We start from the raw sequence: 18,349 nt of genomic DNA on the forward strand, positions 1-18,349 counted from the left end.
GACTTTAACCAAAAACTGCTCAGCAAGTCACTTATTTCCAGCACCCAGACACCCAGTTCCCAATGGGATCCAAACCCCAAATAAATCCGTTTTACTCTGTATAAAGCTTATACAGGGTAAACTCCTAAATTGTCTGCTCTCTATATAGAGAGATATGCACAGCTGTTTGCTCCCCCAGGTATTAATCACTTACTCTGGGTTAATGAATAAACAAAAGTGATTTTATTAAGTATAAAAAGTAGGATTTAAGTGGTTTCAAGTAATAGACAGAACGAAATAAGTTACCAAGAAAAATAAAACAAAACACGCAAGTCTAAGCCTAATACATTAAGAAACTGAATACAGGTAAATCTCACCCTCAGAGATGTTCCAATAAGCTTCTTTCACAGACTAGACCCCTTCCTAGTCTGGGCCCAATCCTTTCCCCTGGTACAGTGCTTGTTAGCTCCAGCTCAGGTGTTAACTAGGGGATTTCTCATGACTGGCAGCCCCCTTTGTTCTGTTCCATTCCCTTTTATATCTTTGGCACAAGTCGGGAATCCATTGTCTCTCTCTGGGTTTCCACCCTTCCTTCTAAATGGAAAGCACCAGGTTTAAGATGGATTTCAGTATCGTGATATGTTCACATGTCCTGTGAGACTTCATTACTCACTGGCTGGCACCCATGTATACAGGAAGGCTTACAAGTAAACAGAGTGCTAGCCAGTGAGTAATGAAGATTCCAAGATTCCATTAATGGCCAACACTTTGCATAGTTACAATAGGACTTCAGAGTAATACTTCATATTTCTAGCTTCAAATACAAGAACAATACATTCATACAAATAGGATGAACACACTCAGTAGATTATAAAGTTTGTAATGATACCTTACTAGAGACCTTTTGCATAAAGCATATTCCAGTTACATTATATTCACATTCCAAGCATATTTTCATAAAGCATATGGAGTGCAATGTCACACTATAGTCCTATTGATTATCTAAAGTATGCAGGATGGAGCCCTACTTTGCCGGGCCTGTTGCGATATATCTGAACAGAGTTCTCTTCTTGCTGACCTTACGTCTGGACCCTAAATTAATTTTTGGTGTTAATTAAAAAAACGGTAAATTCCCAAACCAAAAATCTTAAATGAAAAGAGTTAAAGTGGAAAGTTATTTTAATTGAAGCCCAGCTAACACTCAAAAAACCCCAAACCAAAACAAACAGCCCCCCTGCAGTAATATATTTTCTTTACAGATGATTTACATTTTTTTTAAACCCGAAGTTTTAACAATATTGAGTTAAACTATGGGATGTAGCCAGTTCCCAATTTAAACTGGGTAGGATGATGAGTAATAAAGGATTACTGTCCAGGAGTAGTAGAACTCGAGTTATCAGACCCTGGGTTTGTTAAACTGTGGCTTGAGTGTCCACACTCATTTGTAATCCCAGGTTAGGAATTGTTGAACCCTGGGTTACGTCTGTGGCTCCAGCATCTGCAGTACATTACATGGGTCTGAGTCCAACCACCCGTATCCCAAACTTCCTAGCGCCTTCCCAAAATGTTGCTGCTCTAGCCCTTTGTTGTTGCAGCGTGGTAAAACTTGGCTGTCCTGAGGACAAAGAGAGTCTCCTTTCGGGACTGTGGGATACTTTTGGCAGAGCCCCAGAGCATGACTCCAGTGGGGCTGCATCTACACTGCAGAACAATAGGGCTTGTACCACCTTGACTCAAGCGTGGACCCTCCGCCCTGGGTCCAAGCCCTGGGTTAGCACAATTTGTGTGTAGATGGAAGGGGTTTAGGCTTGTGCCTGAGTTTGAACCCTGGGCTTACACTGCAGTGTAGACATACCTTAGAGTTAATTTCCAGACTTTTTAATGTTTGGGTTTTTCAAAGATGTAGAATTTTTGTACAGAATGTGTTTCATTGTAGGTGAACTATATTGACAAACACACTTCCATTGTTAACTTTTAAAAGTAAGTGTTTTATTTAGGAAATTTTACATAGGGGACAACAGTCCTCCTTTTGAAATTTCTGACAAAACTACCATTTAGTTCAGTGAATCAAGGATTGGGCCCCGCAGTATGCAAAGTCCTTGGCATAATATAAAATGTCCTTGTGGCATCGAAAGGATCTAAGCTTCTGTGCTATGATGGGAGAATGATGCTCTGGCTCCACTATGCACCTGTTAGTTGTTGCAATTTTATAATGGAAAATATAATGGGAACTAAAAAATTGCCCCAGGCAAGTAATGGCCGCTTTGTAATTACATACCAAAAAATAAGCAAACTGGCAGCTGACAAATGGGCAGATGATGTGAGTTGCCTGTAATGGAGCTTCATAGAAAATGTGTGTGTGTGTGTATCTCTATATAAAGACAGATTATGACTGCTCCAGCAAAATAATCTTGGTAGTTGGGGAGAGGGCTCAAGGAGTCTTTCCCACCCAGCACATCGGTGCAGGGACTTGTGACATAGCACTCTATATGATTTGATGAAAGTATGCTGATGAGTGTGAACATAATGTAACTAAAATATGCTTCATGCAAAAGATCTCTTGTAAGGTATCATTACAAAGCTTATAATCTACTGAGTGTAGTCATCCTATTTATATAAATGTATCACTTTTGTATCTGAAACTAGAAATATGAAATATAATTCAAGGGCCTATTGTAATTGTGCAAAGTGTGGGCCATTAATGGTGGTTTGGAATCCTGATGGCTCCCATCAACCAGGACAATTGACTGTAGATGGCTCTGTTTTACTTGTAAGTCTTCCTGTATACCTGTGTGCTGGCAAGTGGGTAATGAAGTCTTACAGTGACATGTGATCATCTCATCTGAACTGAAATCCATCTGTAACCTGGTGCTTTTCCATTGAGAAGGAGGGGTGGGAACCCAGAGAGGGACAAAAGATATATGCCTTATGCAAAAGATATATAAATGGGTGGAACAGAACACCTCAGCTGGAACAAGGACTGTACCAGGGGAAAGGATTGTGCCAGACTAGGAAGGCGTCCAGTCTGTGATAGAAGCTTATTGAAACATCTCTGAGGGTGAGATTTTATCTGTATTCAGTTTTCTTACTACTTAGGTTTAGAGTTGCATGTTTTGTTTTTATTTTGCTTAGTAATTCACTTTGTTCTGTCTGCTATTACTTGGAACCACTTAAATCCTGCTTTCTGTATTTAATAAAATCACTTTTTATTTATTGATTAACCCAGAGTATGTATTAATACCGGGGGGGGCAAACAACTGTGCATATCTCTCTATCAGTGTTATAGAGGGCGAACAATTTGAGTTTACCCTGCATAAGCTTTGTACAGGGTAAAACAGATTTATTTGGGGGTTTGGACCTCATTGGGAGTTGGGCATCTGAGTGGTAAAGACAGGAACACTTCTTAAGTGGCTTTCAGTTAAGTCTGCAGCTTTGGGGCATGTGGTTCAGACCCTGGGTCTGTGTTGGAGCAGACTGGCATGTCTGGTTCAACAAGACAGGGTGCTGGAGTCCTAAGCTGGCAGGGAAAGCAGGGGCAGAAGTAGTCTTGGCACATCAGTTGGCAGCCCCAAGGGGTTTTCTGTGATCCAACCCGTCACAGAACTATTGTAATGTGGCTGTCTGTATGCAAAGAAGAGCATGGCTATAGTCTGGCTCTCTGTCAGATATTGCCAGCAGTTACAATCTGCATTGGAGGGAGAATGCTGTACTCTTATTCTACAGGTGTAGTAACTGGTGCGAGTGAGCGTGCCATCCCCTGTCCCGTCCCCATATATGTAGAAGCATTTGGAGATGCCTAGGATCTCTAAGCATAACAGTCCTTGTCATGTATCACTTTTGAGTCGATGGCAGAACTCCCATTGTCCATTGTGACTCTGCTTCCAGTCATCAGTACTCAGGCAATGCATCTCTTTTTCTCTTTGCCCCTCTCCTCAAAGCACCATTCACGCTCTTAGAGCCAGGATAGTGTTGTGTATATAATTATCCTTTATATACAATTTGTGTCTCTCCTATAAAATGTGTAGTTTACAATGTGTATTATATACTGTGCCAAAATTTACCAAAGGATGGCTAACTCCATATTCAGGTTACATATCTAAGTGCCTAACTTTAGACATCCACATTTTCAATGTTGGCCTGTATACATAATATATCAAACAAGCAAAAGCTGCATACATAGTCCATCTCCTCTAGTATATTTACTTAAATGCTAATAACTAAATAATAAAATAGTGTTGTCACACGTACTATATTTACTTGCAACAATGACACCATTACTATTGTTTATTATTTGCTTATATTATCAGTTTTTGTGAAAGCTGAAGCCACATAAAACTGCACGTGGTGTGACTGTATTTAAACTGGTGGCACACACCATTGAGGTGTGCAGATCAGAACCTTCACGCAGTTCACTCGCCACTATGGATATCCTACTGTTATATATACCTTCCTTCCCCATCCACCCCTCCCTAAATTTTACTTCTGACATTTATTCACAACTGCATAAGTACCGTTTGATTTTGTGGCTAACTGTAGCAATTGATTTTCATTATTTATGAGTGTCATTGTCAGAATCCATTTACGATTCTGACTGAGATAAAATGGCTTGCAATAACTGATACGATCACAGCAATAAAGTAATTAACTGGCACATTTAAAACCTGTCAAGGTCCAAGCGACATTAACTCTTTTGGCATTTCAGGAAATATGCTATCTTCTGAGCCCACAAAACTTCTGATTTCTAATCTTTCCTTTCTTACTACATTATCTACTTTTATAGTCTTGTTGTTAAACATATACTTTTGACGTTCAAAAGAAACCTGACTGCTTTAAGGGAAATTAAGATGTCTGTCCAACTACAGCTACCAAAAAGTACTCCATGCACCCATCAGCACAGCCAAATGTTTCCCTTGTTCCTAGAGCTTGGAGACCAGCACTACCATGAAATAGCTGGGAGCTGGAGTGGTAGAGCATTCTGGGTATTGCCAATGAACATGTCAAGTGTCTATATATCATAACATGTGTCTGAAGGTTTCAGAAATAAAAGCAGGATGAAGACAGTCATTAAAAACAGCAGTATTTTTTGAGTGTCACAATTTAAACACTTTAAGTTATTGAAGTGTCATGAGTTTATTATTCCTAATTTATTAATACAATCATTTGGGATACACTTGTATGTCTCTGTCCCTGCACATCATCACCTTCCCTCCCCGAAACATGAGCTATTTTACAAAATATATTGGCGTTGTTTCATCAGTAAAATACCTAGAATATGTAGCAAAAGTCAAGAGGCTAGAAACAGCAGTGAATTTAATCAGGTGCTGTATTCTTGCACATATTTGTTTGAAATAAAAGCACATATTTGTTTGTCTTTAGTCATTAAACTAAGTCAGAAGATTTAATAAAGACCAGCTGAGCCCCTATTCCCATTTAATGAACAACTATTTTATTCTTGAGGGAAGTCTTTCCTTTTGCCATGACAGGTGACATCTGGATGGGAAAATGTCCTGTTGTTTAGGACTCTAGCCAGGACAGAAAAAGATAATCCCGACAAGTACTTGTTATTGCTTTTACACTTTGGTAAAGCAAAAAAGTCTGTCATTTATATTTAATCCTTTTGATATGCTGAATTGGCCTTTCTTAGTTTGCAGGTCATGTTATATTTCTTTCTTACCTTAGAACACTTCTGATGTGCTTAAGCATTTGACAAAGCAGTGCTAAACCACAGACTGAAAAGGGGCATTTCAGAGTGCGAAAGAAAAAGAATTCACTAGATCAGAACACATGTGGAGCTTTAACAAAACACCTTGTGTGATACCTGAGGAACTTGTACACTTTAAGAGTGTTTATTTTTAGGTTTTTAAAACATTTCTCACTTTTTTTTTTTTTTTTTTTTTCCCTTAATCAGGACAGAATTTTACCCTAAGGCAGTTAGGAGTTTGTGAACCAGCAACTCGTCGTGGACTGGCATTTTGTGCGGAAATGGGGCTCCCCCACAGAGGTTACTCTATCAGTGCAGGGTCAGATGCTGATACTGAAAATGAAGGAGTGATGTCTCCAGAGCATGCCATGAGACTTTGGGGCAGGGGGGTCAAATCAGGGCGCAGTTCCTGTCTATCAAGCCGTTCCAACTCAGCCCTCACTCTGACTGATACTGAACACGAAAACAAGTCCGACAGTGAGAATGGTAAGTTCTTATATGTGTACAAGTCTATAATTCAACACTTTATTTTCTGTTTTGGTTAACGTGATATTTTTAAATTCAAGGAATGACCTTGAATAATGTATTTTTTTTCCAGGTAAAATCAATATTCAGTATCAGTCAATTAAATTGCATCACATACACCATGCAAGTGGTGAATGTGATGTTTTAGCTATAATTTTGAAGAATTTAATTGCACAAAAAATAGAGATTAGTTTTAACTTATCTCAGACCATGTCACCTGTTATCTCTGTGGAATAGTGAAGCAAGTGGTTATAAAGTTTATCCCCAAGGCCAGCTTGCAATCAAAGATGTCTTTGTAAATTCCTCTTGAAGACATCTCAAAGAAGTTGCAGAATCTTAGAATGGGTGAGTGAGCGCACAGAATAGTGTATTAACAGGGCTCAAGTGATTGAAGAACAAATTTGATCATGCTTTAAACTTATGAGTTGATGAGAGCAATTGAAATCATGGTAAAGAGGGGAGTGTGGCCTTTGATGTGCCTTGGGGACGGGATTACTGTGCAATTAAAATCCACAAAAATCTAAACAGCAATTTTGCATGTTGAAGGGAAGAAGTCTTTGTATATTCATTTTTTTTCAGCTAAGTGCATGAAAAGAGGTTAATATAGAATTTAATTATTTTAAAATAAAAAGTTTTTTAAAAATAATCTTACCCTACTTTTGGGTGCTTGAGCAGAACCTGAAATAGTGTTAATAATTAAAGTGCACCAGATATTAGAAGACATGTCCCTTTTAGCTTTCTTGTAGTAACTTTGTTCTAATATTTTCATAGTATTTTTAACATAACCAAAATTGCAGTATGCTGTCTTTATTCCATAAATGACCATATATAAGAAACATAAAGAGAAAAAATAGGTGAAGTGGGTATTGAGTAAAATGCAAACTAGAGAGGTAGTTATTTGACTGGATGTTTGTTTTATTAATTTACTAACCTTGTTGGCTCAGCTGTGAAATAGAAGAGGCAATTGTATTGCTGTTTGCTCAGTTAAAACTGTGTCTCACTGTGGTAATAAGCAGTTTTGTATATCTCAGTGTCCTCGACCTTTTGCAAAAAATAGTCTGTCTTGATTTAAACTAAAAGCCATAGTATGTTCTTATTGTAACTATTTACAGGAGTACCCTTAATGTTGTAAAGAGGAAATCAAATCAGTATTTTATTTTTATTCATACCAAATATTTTTTCCCTTGTGATTTGTGGTTTAAATGAGGATTGTCAGACTCCTGTATGTGGGAGAAAATATATGATACAGTAGAGGAAGCCAAGGACCTCTTTCTTGTTCTTTCCTTGTTAAACAAGAACATTGAGAGGAGGGAAGTGAGTACCTGTGAGGGATGGAGTTCTCAAATGGAATACTCTTTGTGTTGGACTTTCGATGTATCAAACCTGGAGAGTAACCTGCTCTTTTTAGGGAAGATTTCATATCTCAAATTGGGTAAAGGAGATTTTCTTTGTGAGTTGTGCTTATTCCCTTATGTATCTGCCATCATGGAAGTTTAGACCTGTTGGGCTGCTCTTGTTGGCTCTCGGTACTAAATTATCCAGAACCAATGGTGACTCATTGGTGAATCAACCCAGTGATCTCCCTATTTAGTGGAAGGGCCCATGCTGGAGGTCACTCCTTCTTAGTGGTTTTCCAGAGCCTAGGTTTTACAAACTTTAGAAAATACCATAAAACTTATAGGTAGCCAGGCCTTCATTTAGCCAAAGAGGACTACTTCAGCAGTGTTATATTTTAGGATATTCTTTTTATAAACCTTGTATTTGTGCCATTTATAAATTCTTAAATAAATAAAATCTGGTTATACCCTGACAATATTATAAGTGGTTTCTACTCTTCTCTGGCTCCAATCATGAATTTAAAATTGGAATTGTGTTTTATTTTGAATGCATGAAATAACTGTGAATAAATTGGGAAAACCTATTATTCAGCATTGGTAAAATTAGGCAAGCAGACTGATGTTTTAGATACTGCTTCAAAAAAGAGTTTAGTTGCTAAAAAGGATTGCAGCTGATTTATTTATTGAGAGGGAGGCCAACAGTCCAACTTAAGAAGGCACTAGAACTGCTGTGAGGCTAATGAAATTTTGATGGCTTGAATGTCCCATTGGGTTTCAAAACATATTTAACCTAGACCATGGTACAGGTCTCCATTTAAGAGGAGAGACAATGCAAGTTGTGCTAGTTTATCTTCTTTGGCATTTTGTTTCCACCAAATGTAGAAGATTCAGATTGAAGTGCATTTTTTTAAAATACAGGGAATTCAATATGTTAAATGTTCATGATAAAATGTAAATATAGTTTAAAATAAGGGGGAAGTAATTCCTGTCATGACACATGGTTTTTCTTTTGTGGCAAATCTAGAGTATCTGGTTTTGAGTGTAAATACTAATGATTCTGTGATTTATGCCTGCCAATTAATAACAGTCCTAGTAAAATGTTGAAATGTGACAAATAAATGTGATGTGGCTCCCTAATGTAAGCTAAAATTATGAGCATGTCCTACAGATTTCAATCCTCTTTGCTATCCCTGTGGTGGTAGTAAAAAGATTGTGACTGAATTCCAAATTTTGGGGGTTTTTTGGTAGCATTTCTGTAGCTGTGTCAGTCCCAGGATGTTAGAGAGACAAAGTGGGTGAGGTAGTATCTTTTATTGGACCAACTTTGTTGGTGAGATTAAAAACTAATCTCTTTCACCAGCAGAATACTATCTCACCCACCTTGTCTCTCTAATATTTTTGTTTTACAAACAACTGCATTTGTATCCCAAATATGCATTTGCAAACCAGATTAGGAGAAAGAGTTTGATTTTCAATATGTTATAAAATAATAGGATATCTTTATTTATTTATTTATCTCCTAGAACTGGAAGGGACCTTGAAGGTCATCGAGTCCAGCCCCCTGCCTTCACTAGCAGGACCAAGTACTGATTTTGCCCCAGATCCCTAAGTGGCCCCCTCAAAGATTGAACTCACAACCCTGGGTTTAGCATGCCAATGCTCAAACCACTGAGCTATCCCTCCCCCCCCCCAAAAGGAAAGCAAGAGCTCTAAAATATCATGACCTATATTTCCCTCTTCCACAATCATAACTATGGGCCCAGTCCTGCAAGTACTTACTGTTAGGCATAGTGTTCACTGTCATAAATAGTCCCATTGACTTACTGTCATAAGTAGGCCACTTTCATGGGACCATTCATGATAGTAAGCACTGTGACCCATAGAAAAGGTTTGCAAACTTGGGCTTAAGTGTGCTACTGTTTGTATGCAATTTGTACTTGGTGGCTTTCCCCTTAAAAAACTGGGAATCAGAGCTTGGTTTTCATTCTCAGCTGCCATTTCCTCCTCACCCCACTTTTTTAACTTAGGGTATGTCTACACTACGAGAGTAGTTCGATTTTAGTTAAATCGAATATGTGGAATCGATATTACAAAGTCGAACGTGTGTGTCCACACTAAGGACAGTAATTCGACTTTGTCAGTCCACACTAACGGGGCAAGCGTCGACATTGGAAGCGGTGCACTGTGGGCAGCTATCCCACAGTTCCCGCAGTCCCCGCTGCCCATTGGAATTCTGGGTCGAGCCGCCATTGCCTTCTGGGTAAAAAAATGTGTCGAGGGTGCTTTTGGGTAACTGTCGTCATCCAACCGTCACTCCCGCCCTCCCTCCCTGAAAGCGCCGGCGGGAAATCAGTTCGCGCACTTTTCTGGTCAGTGACAGCGCGGACGCCACAGCACTGCGAGCATGGATCCCGCTGTGACCATCGCTGCAGTTGTGGCCGTTGTCAACGCATCGCAGCTCATCATCGACCTTTCACTGAGGCAGATAGAGAGAAATCAGGCGAGGAGGCTACGGCACCGGGGTCAGGACCTGAACTCCGAGAGTAGCACACGCCTGTCTGAAACCACGACACCCAGTGCCGAGGACATCACGGTGGCAATGGGTCTTGTGGATACTGTGGAACGGCGATTCTGGGCCCGTGAAACAAGCACGGACTGGTGGGACCGCATAGTGCTTCAGGTCTGGGATGAATCCCAGTGGCTGCGAAACTTTCGCATGCGGAAGGGGACTTTCCTCGAACTTTGTGAGTTGCTGTCCCCTGCCCTGAAGCGCAAGGACACCCGGATGCGAGCAGCCCTGACTGTCCAGAAGCGAGTGGCCATAGCCCTCTGGAAGCTTGCAACGCCGGACAGCTACCGGTCAGTCGCGAACCAGTTTGGCGTGGGCAAGTCTACCGTGGGGGTTGTTGTCATGCAAGTAGCCAAGGCAATCGTGAAGGTACTGCTGTCAAAGGTAGTGACCCTGGGAAACGCGCAGGCCATCATAGATGGCTTCGCCGCGATGGGATTCCCAAACTGCGGTGGGGCTATAGATGGGACTCACATCCCTATCCTGGGACCGGACCACCAGGCCAGCCAGTACATCAACCGAAAGGGCTACTTTTCAATGGTGCTGCAAGCACTGGTGGACCATAAGGGACGTTTTACTAACATCAACGTTGGATGGCCGGGCAAGGTTCATGACGCTCGCGTGTTCAGGAACTCTGGTCTGTTTAGAAGGCTGCAGGAAGGTATTTACTTCCCGGACCACAAAATAACTCTTGGGGATGTGGAGATGCCTACAGTGATCCTCGGGGACCCAGCATACCCGCTAATGCCCTGGCTCATGAAGCCCTATACTGGCGCCCTGGACACAGAAAAAGAACTGTTCAACTACCGGCTCAGCAAGTGCAGAATGGTGGTGGAGTGTGCTTTTGGCCGTCTCAAGGGGAGATGGAGAAGCTTACTGACTCGCTGTGATCTCAGCGAAACCAATATCCCCATTGTTATTGCAGCTTGCTGTGTGCTCCACAATCTCTGTGAGAGCAAGGGGGAGACCTTTATGGTGGGGTGGGAGGTTGAGGCAAATCGCCTGGCTGCTGATTACTCCCAGCCAGACAGCCGGGAGATTAGAAGAGCCCAGCGGGACGCACTGTGCATCCGGGAGGCTTTGAAAGACAGTTTCCAGACTGAGCAGGGTCACCAGTGAATTTTAAGTTTGTGGACTCAGAACCTGAACTTGCCACCGTTTCTTTACCCAGTTACCGTTGACTATCCTCTCCAGTTACATACCCCCTTCACCCCCTTCCCAAAAAATAAAATCTGTTCTGTTTTGTTAATGAACACCGTTGTCTTTATTACTGTTTTTGCGGGAATGTTTTAAACCTGGGACGCAGACTGTGGCGGGGTGCGGGTTTACTGTTGTGATGCAAATGATGCTTCTAAACTCCAGGAATGACGGGTTCCGCAGCGGTGGACTGGTTGTTTCAACAGAGCCTGCCAGCCCTCCTGGGCGGGACAGCGTGTATGTGTCGGCTATGTGACTGTCTGGCAGGGGGAGGAGGGTTACAGCTCCCCTGCTGCGGGGCTCTGTGATGCATTAGATCTGTAACTGCCCTCCCCCGCCACAAAGTCACAGAGCAACCCCCCCCCCCCCCAGAACACGAAAACCACCTCCCAGATTGAACAGGGTCACTAGTCACTGCACTGGGTATGTGTCCTGATCCTGGACCTGACCCCGCCTCTGTACCCTGGTAAAGGTGACTGTCCTGTCCAATTACCATGCCCCTTCCCCTCGTTCAGACATACTCTCCTCCAAAATAAAATCATGGAAACAGTAATTAACAGCAACGAATATTTTATTATGAACCAGACATGAAACGTGGGGGTTGAAACTTGCACGGGGGCTTCTGTGAGGTGTGTAGGAAAGGACTTTTAAAATTTTGGGGAATGAGAGCCTTCTAGTGCTAGAGCAGTCTGCAGGGGTTGACTGAAAGTTTTAACGGCCCTTGCCGCCCCTCCTTCTTTGTACTTTGGGTGAGGGGGGTGTGGGACTTGGTGGCGGGGGAGGGCGGTTAGAGATAGACTGCAGCGGGGCTCTGTCCTCCTGCCTCCGGTCTTGCAGAACATCCACAAGGCGCCGGAGCGTGTCCGTTTGCTCCCTCAGAAGTCCAAGCAGCTTTTCAGTAGCCTGCTGGTCCTCCTGACGCCACCTCTCCTCCCGTTCCATGACTGCTCGGTGCATTTGGGACAAGTTCTCCCTCCACTGTGTCTGCTGGGCTGCCTGGGCTCGGGAACAGCTCATTAGTTCTGAGAACATGTCCTCCCGCGTCTTCTTCTTCCTCCTCCTAATCTGCGCTAGCCTCTGGGAGTGTGCTGACAGGCTGGGTTGGGAGACAGTCGCAGATGTGTCTGTGTGAATGGGAAAAATGGAGTGAATTCCTGAGACAGATAAATGAAGTTGTGTACAAAGAACCTAGTCTTTCTCTGTGAACAAGACCATGCACTGCACCTCTCACATGCGCACTCAGGACAAGGTCGAATTTTCGGCCATCGCCTTCAGTGCCTGGGGTCCTGCAGTGGTCTTGCAGTTATCTGAGAAGCGTGGCAGGACACCTGAACTTCTGTAGCGTGCAATCATGGTAAGCCGTAGACTTCTGGCTGCTTAAAACTGTACTAGTAGCACTGGCCTCCTTTCACATTGAAAGCAATGCCAGTCTCTGCTGCCAGCAATCAGGACAGCATGAACTATGCCCCTGTCCCACCCCCTCGCGGCTGTTCCAGGGAAAGATCCCTGTATGCTGCCCCTCTCCCTCCACCGCGTGGCTGTAAAGCAGTCCCAATACTAACATTCCCCTCCCTAATTCAAAGCAGGGCGTAATGAGCGACATCACCCTGCTGAGGATCTCGGAGTCCCAGAGGGAAAGGATGTTTCGAGAAAGCCTTCAGAAACCAGGGCCGTTTGCCGCTATGCTCTGCAGGGCGATGATACCAGACTATCTGATGGTGTCGTGGCGCGGTAACGTGTCCTACCACGGAGGGCCCACTAAGATCGCCCTACCCAGGAACCTGATGAACAGGCTGGAAATGTACCTTCTTGAGACCTACGAGGAGTTCTCCTATGAGGATTTCGCCTCCATCCCCGGCCATATTGACCGGATTTTCGCGTAGGTGCACTGGGACTAAAGAGTGGAGCGTCTTGGGCAGCATAATCATGACTTACCGGACATTGTAAAAAAAATTTTAAATACTTGGGACTAAATTGTGAAGAGCCTAAGGCAGACAAATCATGAAAAACCCTTTGTTACGATTGTAAATATTCCAGTTTTTTTGCAGATAATTGTTTACATGTTTAAGCACTTGAATAAACAGCCATTGTTAATATTATAAATATTCCAGTTCTTGTAAAAATAAATGTTTAGATATTTAAAGCACTCACTGCTTGATCCTTCCCCTGATTCTGTCTCCGGGGTAAGGGATGGGGACGGTTGGTAGGGGATCTCGGTAAGGGTGATGAAGAGCTCCTGGCTGTCGGGGAAATCAGCGGTGCCAGCGCTGTCGACTGCCTCGTCCTCCTCATCTCCTTCTTCATCTTCCCCGTCCGCTAACATGTCCGACGAGGAACCTGCCGCGGACAATATCCCATCCTCAGAGTCCACGGTCAGTGGTGGGGTAGTGGTGGCGGCCGCACCTAGGATGGAATGCAGTGCCTCGTAGAAACGGGATGTGTGGGGATGGGATCCGGAGCGTCCGTTTGCCTCTTTGGTTTTTTGGTAGCCTTGTCTCAGCTCCTTGATTTTCACGCGGCACTGCGTTGCATCCCGGCTGTATCCTCTCTCTGCCATGGCTTTAGAGATCTTCTCGTAGATCTTTGCATTCCGTCTTTTGGAGCGCAGCTCTGAAAGCACGGACTCATCGCCCCACACAGCGATGAGATCCAAGACTTCCCGATCAGTCCATGCTGGGGCCCTCCTTCTATTAGATTGCATGGCCATCTCTGCTGGAGAGCTCTGCATCGTTGCCAGTGCTGCTGAGCTCGCCACGCTGTCCAAACAGGGAATGAGATTCAAAGTGCTCAGACAGGAAAAGGAATTCAAATTTTCCCGGGGCTTTTCCTGTGTGGCTGATCAGAGCATCCAAGCTCGGACTGCTGTCCAGAGCGTCAACAGAGTGGTGCACTGTGGGATAGCTCCCGGAGCTATTACCGTCGATTTCCATCCACACCTAGCCTAATTCGATATGGCCATTTCGAATTTAGCGCTACTCCTCTCGTTTTGGAGGAGTACAGAAGTCGAATTTAAGAGAGCTCTATGTCGAACTAAATAGCTTCGTGGTGTGGACGGGTGCAGGGTTAATTCGATGTAACGGCGCTAAATTCGACATAAAAGCCTAGTGTAGACCAGGCCTTAGTAGTGCACACTGCCTCTTGGATACTGTAGTAGTTGGCCCCTAAGTACACGTCCCCAAGGATGGTGCCTCTAGCCTCTACTACTACTAAAAATAATACCAAATCAGAGTCTTACCCAGCCTGGTGCTATATTATTTAACTACCCAATCTCATTAGAAGATAATTTAAATGTTGCAAGCTGTTTGCACAGTGGAAAAAGTAATCCCCTGAAGACACTATTTTTGACTTACCAGGGTGTTAGCAATATACCTATTTCTAAGACCCCTCTAATGCCACACTAACTCATGCATAATATTGGAAGGATTAAGAGCTTTAGTCACAAAACAATGCTGTTAGAGGATTAAATTGCAGAATTTTAAGTAAACTGGTAGCATACCATATAGACACCAGCATTTTTCAGGAAACCTTTTAATTGCTTTCCAAGCACAGTGGAAGAGGTTCATTCTCTCCTCATTGTCGTAGGTAATTGTTGAATGAATAAAGCCAAAGAAAGGTATTTTCTTTCTTCTTGATGGAAGGTTCTCATTTCAGTTCCACATGTGACTTTTAGAAAGAGATTTCACTAAATTGGTTATGTCAGCCCACCAGAAGAAGGACTGAGTCTTAAAATCACATCCACTAATCTGGGAAACCTACCAACAAGAAGTACAAAATGATGAGTTGGTTGGGATATAGTGAGTATGCATATTCATGTCATGCTGTTCCTCTGCTCCCCCTGCAGGATCTTTTGGAGCCAAAAGTGTTCTTGAAATAAACACGTTCTTTGCTTTTTACAGTTTCATTCTCCAGATGGATCATAGGAATGGAGCCAGCACAACATACATGCATGCATTCCTTCACGTTATGTACATGCCTAGGTCAATGAAATATGTATGTGGTTTGCTTGTTGTAGTAGCTGCAGCTTTGAAATTGTTGCAGCCCTTCTTTTGGAGGAGTATGAGTGATTTTTGTTTTGTTAGTGTGCTTTCTAAACTAGCAGGGCACCAGTTTAAAATTGGAAAATATTATTTTAGAACTGTGGGAAAAGAGATTATAGATTTTATCATATCCAGGATTAACTCCAAACCAATATTTGTGATTCTCCTTTCCCAAAGAGAAAATAGAATAAATGTAATTAACCAAACCATAGCTTAAATTTACAACATACACTAGCAGAAGGGGACACACTCTAGGTCCAGGAGCTGCTTGTTATATAATCTCTGTGGTGTACACATAACATGATGGAAGAGTATGGCATAAATACCTGTTATAGGGTGACAGACCAGTTTTAGATCCATCTTAACAATATCCTTTTCAAATTCCTTTTTGAACCTCTGCCACAGAGTAAGCAAAATGCCTGTTTTTTTCACTTTTTTACTGTTAACCCATAAATATAATATGAAATATAATCTCATTCAGTGCATCTCTAATTCTAATAAGATTCTGTTGTATAACAACTAAATAACTCTGAATTTAATCTTATTACTTATTTATGAGGTCTTCTAAAATGTCATTATGATGTCTGTAATTTACTGTTTTTGAATACTATTTTTTATTTACATATAATAGTATGTATTCTCAGATGATGACAGAAACGCCAAAGGTAATCTGCTGGTGCTTACTGATTCAGAATCAAAGTGCTGCCTTGCAGAAAACAGCCTAATAAACTAATTGTATTGCTTCTCTAAACATTTTATATCTGCATATTTTTTCCTATTCTTTAATGAACGTTTTCAAGACTGATTTGAGACTGAACTATATTATTGCACATTTTATTTTAAAATGGGTCATACCAAAGTAGTATTTAACTGGAATCATTATATACTACAGGTTGAGAAAATAGAGGCTGTAGGACTTTTGCTATGAAAGTTACTGTAATATTAGCATTTACATTTAGATGCATTCTTCTAATCATAAATCACTTCCAGAGAACTTTTGGCATATTTTTCCTCTTTTTGACTGAAGTAAACTACAAAAAATTTGTTTCTCAAGTCCACTGAACAAAATGTGTTCTATGAACAAAAAATCTTTTAAAAAAACCCTGATATCCCATTTTTGTGTAAGTTGTAAATGTCCCTTTAATTGTGGGGTTGCAATGAAAGCAAAGCATGCTGTGCACATATCAAAACTGATGATGTGTGCTGTTTTGATTTTGAATGTGTTTTTGATGTCCTTGAAAAATCACAGTGGTAGCAGTAAAATTGCTTTAATTAATGAATTGAAGAGCAACAAATCTGCTGAATCAGGCTTATTGATGTAATTATCACTGGAATAGAAAGGAAAAAAATCTGTCAGAGCTCTGGGACTTTATTTTAGTTGTTGTCATTTGAGAGATATTTAAGTACTTTGGAGAAATTTTATATCTTGTAGTTTACAGAAACATTGCTTTTATTTGCTAACAAAAGTAATATTTGATATCCAGACACCATCTTGAGTGTGTGTAATCTAAATAATGGAATGTTCGGTTAAGAAATAGAGATGCTGATACACAAGTTTATATCCATCCTTTGTTAAATATCCGGTTTTATTAACTAGCAATGTGCAGTCAGATTCTGATTTAAAGTAAGAAGGTATAGTCACAATCACTCTTCGGTGTGTGATCCTGAAAGGTAACCAAATAATTTTTCAACCTTATGAATTAACCTGCCATTTCCATCCTGAGTATCAGGAATGATCATAAGCATCAGCCCTACTGTCCAGGCCAAATTCCAAGTTGGGTAATTACATTCTGAATGCAGCTGGTCGGGAATTCTTTGAAGTGTGTTTTTGTCAGAAAATACTGATTTGGCAAAACCAGAATTGTTTGTGTGAAAAAGTCGATTTTGTTGAATTTCCCGTTTTGAAAAAATTGTGGATTTTTTTTTAATTGTTGGAATGTCCCATTGCAACATTTTCTAAAGTTCTTTTTTTAGATTGAAACAGCTTTTCCCTTTGAAAGGACAACTGTTTCCCATCCAGCTCTACTTCTGCATGCCTCAATGTCTTCCATAGTTTCCATTGCGTGTGCCCCATTCTTCTCTAAAATTGTTGTGAAGTGTTGCTGTATACAGTTAACTGTTGCATTCTCATATCTGCCCATGGGTGTTCGTATTTGAGTCCTGAATAAACAGAGGTGATCAAAAGGCTGATCCAAACCCCATTGAAGCCAGTCAGCATCTTTCTATTGACTTCTTCAGTCGGCTTTAATTAAGCACTAAGTGTATAGAGTAGTTTGTGATTCTGTAAAGCACTTTGAAGCTTTCAAAAGGTTAATTAACCTCTTATATAAAAAGGATTAGTTTATACAGTTACAAAAGTAATCATGCAGGATTTGGGATTGAAAAGGAGCAATAGTGTAAACTATAGAACACATGAGACATTTTTGAACAATGTTTTTTCATTGTTTCCTCAAGTCCAGGATGGAATTTAGAGAGGGAGACCCACCCTAGAACCGCCAATATAACCTGGTAGTTAGGGCATTCTCATGGAATGTTGGAGATCCAGGTTCAAGTCTCCTGTGCTGCAGAGTGCTGGTAGTGATTATTGCACGTGTACTAATTATGGAAACTATGTTTAAAGTCTTACGTAATGGCTGAACAGGAGACAGAGAAAACCTCCTTCTTCTCCACTATAATCAGGAGACTTGGATTCTGTTCCTGGCTCTGCCACTGGTCTACTGTGTGATATTGGACATTCACTTTACCATGTCTCGGTTTTCCTATCTGTAAAATGAAGACAATGATATTTACCCACCTTTGTAAAGTTCTTTGACATTTATGGATGAAAAGCACTATATAAAAGTTGAATATCATTATGGTGTCTATGAGGGCCCAATGAACAATAGTAGATAGCCTGGTGAACCTGGGCTTTAGTTGCTCTGAAATGGAACTGAGTATTTCTTGTTGTGGGGAGTTTTCTGTGTAGTCTGGAAATAGGATTGACTAAATTCAGACTGGACTGGCC

The 18,349-nt window shown here is 41.5% G+C and overlaps 1 protein-coding gene across 8 annotated transcripts in view; it reads left to right on the top strand.

The window, feature by feature from the left end:
* TENM3 (teneurin transmembrane protein 3) overlaps window positions 1-18,349 on the top strand; it is a 502,096-nt gene that overhangs the window by 26,536 nt on the left and 457,211 nt on the right. For 5 of the 8 annotated variants that reach the window (XM_065405305.1, XM_065405306.1, XM_065405307.1 and 2 more), the window contains exon 2: window positions 5,888-6,166. The exons of the other annotated variants lie outside the window; for them this stretch is intronic. In XM_065405305.1, the coding sequence (XP_065261377.1) occupies window positions 5,888-6,166 (279 nt within the window). The remainder of the gene's footprint in view (window positions 1-5,887; window positions 6,167-18,349) is intronic. 8 annotated transcript variants of the gene reach the window in all.

The sequence above is a fragment of the Emys orbicularis genome, chromosome 5 (genome assembly GCF_028017835.1).
Source record: "Emys orbicularis isolate rEmyOrb1 chromosome 5, rEmyOrb1.hap1, whole genome shotgun sequence".
Taxonomy (NCBI): domain Eukaryota; kingdom Metazoa; phylum Chordata; order Testudines; family Emydidae; genus Emys; species Emys orbicularis.